The 11,448-nt window shown below is 48.5% G+C and overlaps 1 protein-coding gene across 1 annotated transcript in view; it reads right to left on the reverse strand.

Moving 5' to 3' along the window:
• Window positions 1-6: 6 nt before the first annotated feature.
• Window positions 7-11,448, reverse strand: part of DDX11 (DEAD/H-box helicase 11) — a 32,956-nt gene continuing 21,514 nt past the window's right edge. Inside the window, 10 exon segments of the mRNA XM_025209054.1 lie at window positions 7-404; window positions 634-788; window positions 1,078-1,153; window positions 2,001-2,085; window positions 2,625-2,725; window positions 2,909-2,977; window positions 6,288-6,437; window positions 6,852-6,955; window positions 7,379-7,451; window positions 11,413-11,448. The exon segment at window positions 11,413-11,448 is cut by the window's right edge and continues 12 nt beyond it. Of these exon segments, the coding sequence (XP_025064839.1) occupies window positions 363-404; window positions 634-788; window positions 1,078-1,153; window positions 2,001-2,085; window positions 2,625-2,725; window positions 2,909-2,977; window positions 6,288-6,437; window positions 6,852-6,955; window positions 7,379-7,451; window positions 11,413-11,448 (891 nt within the window). The 3' untranslated portion in view covers window positions 7-362.

Raw genomic sequence — 11,448 nt, forward strand, 5'->3', positions numbered from 1 at the left:
TGAAACTACAAAACACTGTGGAACAAACACAAGTACAAAAGAACCCCAGCAACGTACCACCAAGTGGTAGCTCTCGTAGCAAAGGTTGATGGCGCATTTGCTTCTATCCCCATTTCCCTCAGTGTCTAGCTGGAGAAGAGGCAGGTTCTTCCCTACCACACTGCTGCCCTGTGGAGGCAGACAGCTGTACCAAGGCAGTCTCTCCAGCCCAGAAGGATAGTGAATGAACTGATGTCAAACAGGCAAGAGTAGATTAGTAAACATGAACAACTGTGGAGCCTGTGAAAACCTTCAACTACTTCTGCAGGGATGACAAGCTGGTTTTCTGTCTGGTTCATAAGCAGGAAGCATTTAGTCTCCCTTCAGGAAGATGCTGGCCTATAACATGACTTCTCTCGATGGAACTAGGAAGAAAGACAACCAAGAGACCATTGTTCATTCCTAATCATAACCGTGCAGTACCTAAAGGTCTGTCTTCTGTGCAGATAGGGAGGGGCTAAGCAGGCACATTAAGATACCTGCTAGGGTGGTCACTGAGCAGGCTTCTCATGGGGAAGATGAGTGCATAAAGGGAAATGGGTCTTTAGTAGGAGTTTCCATATGTAAGCTGCATACAGAGGAAGTGACACTCACCTTTCTTAATTCTGCAAACGCTTGTCCAAAGCCAGTCTTGATTAGTGTTCTTTCCTTGATCCACTGAGGTAATTTATTGAAGACAGCAGGGCGAGCATACCTGTGATCTAGGAGCAGGATGCTTGCAAAGTCTTTCTGATGGCGAATAGCTCTCCCTGAACAGACAATAAAGCAACCTCAGTTCCATCATTTCTCTCTCACACAGACACAGACACAGACACAGACAAAATCAGCAAAACTACTCTGAACGAGAATCTTCTAAGCTGGGCCATAATAGCTGGAGCCACCTAATTGCGTTGAACCTTGATCCAGCTTCCAAGTATTTATTCTCCAAGTGCCACAAAAAGTCTTCCTGCTGCCCCTCTCAGCCCACTACTGCTCCTCCGCTTCCCTGCCTGCTTCTCCATCCCAGTCCCCCCCAGTTCTAGATAGATGAATTCTTACCTATTGACTGATTTACTGCTTTCATGCATAGATTTTCAAGCAGCACCCTGCTAGGTCCCTGACCAGCAGTTTTTGGCTACGGGAGAAATAAGTAAGACTGAGTAGAAGACATACATTTCAAACAAAGAGTTCTAGCTCAGTACAGAAGACAGGCAGAGAGGTAGGTGTCTTTATCACTGACTGGCTGACTTAGGGAATGGTGCTGCCAAGTTGTCCCCAGCTGCTGGGGACAGAGGAAGGCTACTAAAAGGAAATGGGAGTTTATCTGCAGAAGGAATCCAGGTGGGGAGAGTGGGGATTAGTCTACCACAGAAAGTCTAACAGCATCATCTTCATAAAAAGCACTGTAGGAATGTAATGACCAGATGGTCAGGTCCACACAGCTGAAGTGTGACCACAGCAGCAGGAGCAGACAGGCCACTATAAGGGGAAAGGGAGTGAGAGAAGGTGACTTCAAAACAAGCCAGCTCAAGGGCATCTGAAGGAGGGAACTATCTTCAGTGACAGATTACCAGTTTCCCAGCTTCACAGAATGCAGTCTGTGCCAGGCAACAAGCAGGAATCACTGAGTCAGAAAGAGGACGGTGATCCTGGAATGCAGTGCTGCCCCGCCAGTTGAGTTAAATAAACACCTCTTGGGCCACAGCCACCATATCACCCTGGAGCTTGCTGCACGAGCCATTCCTAACAAGCTCTCTGCTAATGTCTAGCCCTACTCAGCCTACTTTCACCTATAGAGCATCATGAGCAAGAGTGAAGGAAACCTGTCATGGTCCCAATGGCAGAAGTGGGCACAGGAAATGGGCAAAATCACGGAAAGAAAAATCTGTGTGAAAGCGGTGGTTCTTTGTGAGAGGGGCATTTGACAGTAAGAGGTGAGCAAGTGAACCAGCTGAGACGGGCTCCAAGTAGCTTACTATTACCATGGTTTTATCAAGCCAAGCCATTTTCTCCTGAAGCTCTGGAGACTTGATGTTGGGGTACGGCATGCCCACCATAACCACACATCTGGAAAGAGAAAGAGAAGCATCCTTCATTCAGTAGCAGTATTAGCGTCTCACCCAAACTGATATGCAAACTAATTAGAAGGTTCACGTCACTGTCTCTGAAATGCAGCGAACTCTGGAGCTACAGACAATAATAAAGAGCAGCGGTTTGACAACCGAAAACTGCAGAGGGAGAGTGTGGGGATTAGTCTACCACAGCAAGCCTAACAGCATTATCCTCATAAAAAGCACTCTGGGAATATAATGACCACAGACAGGCAGGTCTCTCAGCTTTATGCTCTGGCTGAAAGGCTCCTTCCGCCAGACGGCACTTCCCAACACCAAGCTGGGTACACTGATTTTAGCCCGACAATCACACCACTGCCTACAGATCCCAGGTGGTGGTTGGGGGAGGGGGGGGGAGGCTACTTGCAGGTCTCCCACCTGCATGCTGACTAGACTCCTTCCTGCTTAGCTTAGGAGGTGAAGCAAATGCAGCACTAGAGCCTTCTGTTCACATACTACCTTCTTAGATGTGCAGCAAACAAGGCATGCACTTACCTTCCCAAGTCATCAGAGAAATTGATTCCCTCACTCATTTTCCCTCCAACCACAGAAAACAGCAGGGCCCCTGTCATGTGGCCTCCCGCTTGGCTGCAGCGCTGTGTGAATAAACCCGAGGACTCCTTAGAAACCGGAGCAGAAACTCCTGTGCATCAGTAGCATAGCAAACTGCCATGCCTTGGCCAGAGCACAGCCCCTGTCAACAGTCCACATGACCCATGTCAGCAATGCTCTTGCATTGCGGGGTATTTTATCTCCAGCCCCTTGCCAGCCCTACTTACCTTAATGCACTTGGCATACTCTGCCAGCACCTGCTCCACCTGGTTTGATCTCTTGGGTTCTTGAAATATCTGTCAAGGGCACAATGCATTCATTGCAGTAAAAAGATGCAAAAAGCTAACAAGTAGGACTTAACCAGCACCAGCACAAAACCAACTGAAACACCAGCAGAGGGCACATTGCTGTGTGACCCATCCTTTGCCCTGCCAGATAAGCACTGCAGGCTTGTATCAAACTGCTCAGCAGCCACATGACCTAGCAAATCCATCACGGAAGCAGCAGCAGTGACCATCAGTGCATCTAGGGACATTTCCAGTTATAGAAACATTAGCCTGGATCCTTGCTCCTAGACCCTAGTGTTTGTGGAGGATAGAGAAGTGCCCCTATAAGATGACAAAGAGAAATTATGCTCCCATGGGAACTCAGGTAAAAATGCCTAAGCAGCATGGCATAAAGGTAAGAATTCTGAGCTGGGGAAAGCTCTCAATTGATACTAACCCTTGTATGAGCAGTGTTTAGGGCAGGGATGTCAAACTCATCTGGCCCTGTGGGCTGGATAATGTTCTCTGGGCCAGGCTGTGCGCTGAATCTGGCCACACCAGAGCCAGTGAGCAGGATAGGTCCAGTGGGGCACTGTGTTTGGTGTGCTCCCCATGCTGGCCCCATCTCACAGGCAGAATCTGCCAGCTCTACTCTGGGGTTTGTGCTGCAAGTGGTGCACAAGCTGGGCCCAGCCCTGTGATCACTGCCCCAGCATGTGGAACCTCAACAGACTAGCCCTGAGCTCTGGGTCCAGGGTCAGTCACGATTGGGTCCCAGGCTGTCCATGTATGCCAGAGCCAGTACACACAGCTTTCCAAGGGGAAACCACATGCAACATGCACCTCATGCTGGACCCCTGTACTGCAGGCAGCACAAGTCCCAAAGCTACAGGTTGGCACATGATGCACATAGCACCATGTTCTGAACCTGATGCTGCAGGTACTGCTCACAGCACAGGGCCAGCACAGCATGCACACTGTATGTGGCTGCCCGCCAGACAGCCATTCACACGGACTCCAGCCTAGCCTGATCACAGGGTTGGTCTGGCACAGGCACCAGATGCAGCTTGCACCCTGGACCAACTGTGCCATAAGCAGTGCCCGCACCAATGGGTCCAGACCACTGCTGCACTGTGCACCTGCCCCCTCCCCCCCCATTGTAGCACCATGCACCCACACAAGTGTTACCATGCTCCCTGACACCCAAAAGCTACCGCATGCCTGAAACCCCCACCCTGCACTTCATGCCCCCAGACTTCTCCTCTCCCCAACAGGGTTCTGGTGCAGGCACAGAAAGCTGCAGTCAGAGGAGAGAGGGGGAGCTCAGCCACTCCAGCTGCTATTGCAACCAGAGGGATGGGAGTAGTGGCAGCTGGGTAGGAGCCCAGGTGCCACCACTTAACCCATCGTGTGCTAGAGTATCTGGAAGTAGAGTTTGTTGAAGTGCTAAATTAGCAGTAGTCTTTTCTACTGGTGGCAGAGAGTTTTCCCTTGATTTCAGTTTTTTTTATTACTTAATTCAAAGTTGAAATCCTGACTAGGAGCTGAAAAGCAGGAGAGCCTGTTTTCCTCCCAAAATCTATGACAAAAATGAGGTAAGGGAGGATGAGATTTACTAGCTCTAAAATCTTGAAGGACATAGTGCTAGAAACACTATTCACTGATTACAGATAATGCTTCCTTTGTTTCCTTTTCAATGCAAACCATATTTTGATGAACTGTTTTCTTATTAAATAAAACAATTTTAAAATACTGAATTTGTATGTTTAATTGAGTTTCAATTTCCATCCAAGTCCAACTCCACACAAATCACAAATAATAAAAAATGCTAAAATGAAGAATCTGAATAAATGTATATTAAGTGAGAGAGCTGCTTAAATGTATTTCCTCCAATGAGAATCAGGTCTTTCATTAGAAAAATAACTGTAATTGCAAATAAGAAACAAGATTAAGATGGATTATTTAAAACATTAAAATCAGCAATTTAAATAAAGCACTCTACACGATAGTATGCAATACAGCTGTGATATTACCAGTCATATAGAAGACAACTCTGATCTCCTCATTCTGCAATGTGATCCTTGTGTGTGTAGAAAGCTCAAAGACATTTACTTTTCCTACCAAAGCACTTTGAAAACTCCAATCTAATTTGCTGAGAGCTGCAAGAGCAATTCCCAAAGTTTCAAAGCACAAAAGGTTGCACAAATGTCATATAACTCTTCCAAGATGCCAGAAAACCATTTGGTCCCCATTAAAGTCGTTTAAAAAATACTGTGGGGTTACAGTAACCAGCAGAGGAATAGACTTGGCCATGCAGTCCGGGTGCATCAACAGAAGAGGAGCTAGCACCCAGCCTGCATGTCAACATGTCTAAGCCAAAGCAGTGTGAAGTTGATTGGCTCCTCCAAACCTAGACAGTAATTTCAAGAGCAACACTTACCCTACAAAAGCCTCACCACATTTCAACACAACCTAAAGACAGTATGAACTTCCATAATTAAGTTCTGCTGGGTCCCTGCCTCCACCCAAGCAGCACAGGGAAACCTTGGAGAACAATGTAGGCCAGGACAGGTAACCACTGTTGTATCTATTCCTTCCTTCTTCTATAACACACCTTAAGCCCTGCCTAAGACAGATGTGTAATCTAAACCTTCTCCAATGGCTGCATACTGAGTGCTTTGCAATGACTGTAGCATCTTACTTTTGAGGATCTCAGAACACTTCACATTAGTTGAATGATGTAGGCAAGCATCACCATCATTTTACAGAAGAGAACCACAAATATGACATGCCTTGATAGAGGTCACACACAATCAGGACTAGAACTCCAAATTTCAGTTATTTGCCTCACACTTGACCCAGATAATCCATACATCCTCCCAAGAGATTCCATGGAGGGCTGCAAATTTAGTAATTGGTCATGTACAACTGAGCCTAAGTCAATCACACTATTCCCTGCTCAGGGGATGCGCAGCCAAGTCTGGCAAAAGCAAATCCCCTGTAAAAACTTAACCTACCTCTCCCAGCAAGGGAATTGGGTAGCACCGTTGGCTGGCAACTAAGGGCAAGTGCTGTCTCCCCACATGACCACTGCAAGGTATCAGCGCTCACAGAAGCCATACAGCAGCATTTAATCTAATTTAGATCCCAACTCGGTGATCAGCCGCCCGGGAAGTATCATTTATTCATTACTGGAGGGATTGGCTAGATAAACATCCGCTCCGCTCCGCTGTGCAGAGTATGAGAACAACTCCAAGAGGCAGGCCTGTAATGTGCAGATAATCGTTTGACTTTTGAAACCTCCATTTAAAGCACTACCCGCCCCCAGCATCACAATTACCTTCTTCTTAGTAGCCAACCGGGTGAGAAGCCCTGTTCCTTCCCAGTGCGTGTACACCTGCTTCTCATACTCATAAGAAGGAAAGAAGCACACCACGCCCCCAGGGACCACATTGCACAGGTTACAAAGGATTCGACCCGCCTCGTCCATCTGAGAGAGAAGAATGGCCATGTTACACACAGTGCAAGTTTCAGTAAATACAAGTCTAATCCCAGAGTCCCACCCCTGCCAGAGGACATGCAATTCTCACCAACAAGCTGAAAAAAACAGCAGACAGTGGGAGGCACCTTGTCAGGGTCTGAGAGACCCTTTAAGGACTGTGAATGTACCCTTTGTGGACTATGTGAAGGTTGTGTTGTTGAGTATGGACTTGTGAGTAAGAGGTTTCCGGTGAGGCAGTGGGCCCAGGAAGTAAAGAACTGTGAATTATTAAAGATTTGAGCTAATTATCCCCAAACCCTGCCCTACCCTTGAAGCTCCTGAATTCTCCCCTTTATCCCTTTGGAACATCAAACCACGTGAATTAAACAGAAAACCAGGGAGGAACAAAATAGAAATGTTGACCATCTGAGGCTGGTCTCTCTTCTGATAGGTGAACTCTAGCTGCTGGTTGGATGGTCCACTGCAGAGGATTATGGGTAAAATATTTTCTGGAGGAATCACATGACCTGAGGACAAACAAGCAGATGGCATGAAAGCTTTGTTCAAACAAAGCCAGACTGACTGTAAGGCAGCTGGGACTTGGTCACAACCATGTAATGGCACCACTACATATTGATCTCTTGGTCTGGGGAAGTCTAAGCAGGTTTAGCACAAAGCCGTCAGAGCTCATGAGTCACATCAGCCTTAGATGGTTACAATCAGTCCCCAGCTTTTTTTCCAGAATGCCTACTCTACCGGCTAATGCTAGTCAGGGTCACTACATCCAACTCAGCCAGAAGGGAAGAGGAATCTGGCTCCCCCAATCTACAATTTCCAGGCAAAATATTCTTTCTGGTCACTAGAAAGAAATGCCCAAATCAGTGGCACTGAACACCACTGCAGTAAAACTAGAGTTCCAGAGAAGTCAGGTGCCCTCCACTGACACTTACCACAGGAGAACTCCACCACCCTGTCAGCAGCCATGCCAGCACACGACAGCAACTGCTCTCGGAAATCAGCCACCTATAAACCATAAACCAAGGACAGTCAGCAGAGCACAAGCACTCTTGGCCTGTGGGCAGGACCCACGGCAAGGCTCTAACCAGCACAGGTGTGAGGGACCAGGTGCAGTGGATGGGGAAGATAACAAAAAGGAGGCAGATGAGCCAGACCAACAGTCTAAGAAAGAGGACCAATGGCACGGGGGCATGCTGAAGAGTGTAGTGAAGACATAGGACGGACACCAGCCCACTAACTGCTAGCGCAGACTTAGTGAAGGGGCACTTGGAGGGGCTGGATGTGTTCAAATCAGCAGGCCAAATGAACTTCATCCAAGGGTACCGAAGGAATTGGCCAGTGTCATAGCAGAGCTGCTGGCACAGCTGTTCAAGTACTCATGGTGCTCTGGTCAGGTCCCAGAGGACTGGAAAAGTGCCAATATGGCCCCTATTTTCAAGGGGAGGAGGGAGGAACTGGGAAACTATTGGCCGGTTAGTCTCACCTCTATCCTTGGGAAAATTCTGGAAAAAATCATTAAGGATCACATTTGTGGGAGCCCAGCAGGGGAAATAATGCTGACAGGAAATCAGCACGGATTCATTGGAGGTAGATCCTGCCTGACTAATCCTGTTTCTTTTTATGAACAAATCACAAAATGCTTAGACACAGGAGTCAAGGTAGATGTCATCTACCTAGACTTTAAGAAGGCCTTCGATACAGTATCGCATTCTGTTCTTGTAAATAAATTGACAGGCTGGAATGTAGATGATTACACGGTCAGGTGGGTGGCAAATTGGCTTAGGGGTTGCACCCAGAGAGTGGTGGTGGATGGCTCAATATCAACCTGGAAAGATGTGGGCAGTGGGGTCCCGCAAGGGACCTTGGACCGGTGCTATTCAATGTCTTCATCAGTGACTTGGATGAAGGCATGGAGAGCACCCTTTCCAGGTTTGCAGATGATACCAAATTATGGGGTAAAGTTAACACACAAGAGGGTAGGGAAGAGATCCAGGCAGATCTGGACAGATTGGAAAAATGGCCAGAATGAAATAGGATGCAGTTCAACAAAGACAAGTGCAAAGTGCTGCACCTGGTCAAAAAGAACCGCTTAAAGGCCAGGGGGTGACCTTCTCAGCAGCACAGCAGCAGAAAGGGATCTTGGAGTCATAGCTGACTCCAAGATGAACATGAGTCATCAGTGTGATAAAGTGATCAACCAGGCTAACCGCACTTTATCATGCATTAGTAGATGCATGACAAACAGGTCCAGGGAGGTTATGCTCCCCCTCTATGCGGCACTGGTCAGGCCGCAATTGGAGTACTGTGTCCAGTTTTGGGCGCCGCACTTCAAGAACGATGCGGAGAATCGTGAGAGGGTTCAAAGGAGGGCCACTTGTATGTTCAGAGGCCTGCAGGTAAGGCCCTACGAGGAGAGACTGAGGGGCCTAGATCTCTTCAGCCTTCGTAAGAGAAGGCTGAGTGGTGATCTTCTGGCTGCTTATAAATCCATGAGGGGAGGGCAACAGGGAATAGGAGATGCTCTATTTACTAAGGCACACCCCTGGAATAACTTGGAACAATGGCCACAAATTGACAGAGAGCAGATTTAGGTTGGACATTAGAAAGGAATAGGCGTCCAAGGGAGGTGGTGCTCTCCCCTACCTTGGGGGTCTTCAAGAGGAGACTGGACAAGCACCTAGCTGGGGTCATCTGACCCCAGCGCTTTTTCCTGCCCAGGGCAGGGGGTCAGACTCGATGACTTACTGAGGTCCTTTCCAACCCTAACATCTATGAATCTATAAGTGTAAAACAGAAAGAAAGGACTCAATTACTGCATGTGAAGCCTGACACAACTGCAGTGCACAGCAGTGGGGGCTTGGTCAAGCAAAACTAAGGTTCCACAGCCAGCACAGCCCAGGCTGTGACTGAAGTGTCTCTAAACACTTTGGACAGGCCCCACAGCAGGGCAAGGGAGCCATTTGTTTGTAAGAAAGCAGCACATCCACACAGCATGGCAAGAATGCTGCAGCCAGCCACCTCCACAGCTTCCCACTGCCTGGACCACTAAAGAGCAGCAGTGCCTCCATGTGGTCACACAGCTCATTTGTGTAACACCTTTCAGACCAAGCCAGACAGTCTCTATACTGGTGCTGCCACGAAGGCATTCACCCCAAGCCTTTCGAGCTCTGGCAGCCTATGTCACGCTCCTCTCCCCATTGCTTTGTGCTCCTGAGAGTAGACTGTACTCCTTCAAGCTAGCTAGTTAAAACAACAGGAAAATACCCAGAGCAAGTCTAGACACCCTTCATGCATTAACTGTGCAGCATTCAGAGGAAGACCTCACCATCTCTATAATGCTGCATCTGTCTGTCTTGTATAAAAACTATGCAATGTCTCCCTGATGTATCAGCCAGCACAGACTGAACCAAATCACCAAGATCCCAAACCTCCCAGGAGCAAGGCTTATGGCAAGAACCTTAACAAGTCCATAAATGGGGTTCGCAGGCACTACAATAAGAACTATGATTGCAACATGTTTCAGGTTAGGCTGAGGGTATGAATTTCCCAGAAGGACACCATAGGATAACTACTATTTTACTGAACAGAGACCCTGTATCCAGCATCGCCCTTCCCTTTCCTCATCTGCACAATAGCAAAATAAGACATTTCAGATACTGCAAGAACCAAGCACCACATGCACTAGAGGTGCCCTAAAGCAGTGGGGCTCAATCTTTTGGCCCTGTAGGCCAAATGAGTGGCATGGTGCCAGTCCATAGGACCAGCACCTGAACTGGGCCTCACATTGCCTCACCAGGCCTCATGCACCCAATATAGTGCACACGACAAGGCTATCCAGCCTGCAGGGCCCCACAAAGGTCCAGAAATTTGGCAGCAGGGGAGTAGCAATTAAGGCTGCCCTGTTCCCCTGCCACCACATTTTTTAAACCTACAGGAAGCTCTAAGAGCCAGATGACATGGCTCCTTAGGCCAAATGGGTTGAGTGCCTCTGCCCTAGAGAAATGGGGGCCAACCTTTTTGGCAGGCATGCCACAAATTAACCCAGCACCCTCTCTGGTCCCCTTCCTGTGTCCCATCTTCTCCCCTGATTTCTGCTCCCTGCCTGATCTTTGGCTCTGCTTTCTGCTTCTTGCCCTATCAGCTGCTGTGCTGCCTCTGTCCACTCCCTGATCTGTGGCATGCCGCACATAGAGGTTGTGCCACTTGTGACAAACATGCCACAGGGTGGTCACCCCTGCCTTAGAGCAGGAGTGTCAAACATCGAGCCCACAGAGCTGCTCTATCTGGCCTGCCAGGCTACTGAGTGACAACCAGAATTCAAGGGATGTTGCCAGGGGGAGTGGCCTCCTGCAGAATCTGGGGCCCCTGGGCCCCAAAGAACATGGCAACTGGTGGCAGGAGAGAGACCAAGGGCTGATACAGCTCCAGTCACCCTCCAGCTACTTCACCTTTCGCTACTGCTGCAGCCCTTCCTGTTTGGCTACCAGCCCCACCGCCACAGTTGGCTGCTCCAGGCCCCATGCCAGAGCCAGAGCCACCAAAACAGCATGCGACAGTGGCGGCAGCTCTGCTGCTGGGCAGACAGCCAAAGCTGGAGCTGATGCCACTGCGTGCTGCAGGTGGATCTGTCCCACACGGAGCCCTGCAGTCTGGATCCAGCCTTGGGCACAAGGTGAGACTGACACTCCAGCCCTTGAGTTTTCAGCTCCATCTCCTATCCCTTCAGTAAATATTTGCCTACCAAAAGCTCTTCTTCCCACCGCAGTGGTAATGACATTAAATGGGGAAATTAATTGAAATGGGGTCGCAATGAATGGCCCTAGTGTCTCCTAGCACTAAGAAGCATATGTTAAAATCTTCCAATCGTATCAGCCATCTATCTCTTCCCACTGCTGCCAAGTGTTAGAAGGTGCCAGAAAGACCATATAGCAGACAGCAAACTTCAGATAGCAAACTTCTCCCTTACCGGCTGCATGGTGCCCCCTGCAATGATCACAGATCG

Source organism: Alligator sinensis, unplaced genomic scaffold, assembly GCF_000455745.1.
Source record: "Alligator sinensis unplaced genomic scaffold, ASM45574v1 scaffold659_1, whole genome shotgun sequence".
Classification (NCBI taxonomy): Eukaryota; Metazoa; Chordata; order Crocodylia; family Alligatoridae; genus Alligator; species Alligator sinensis.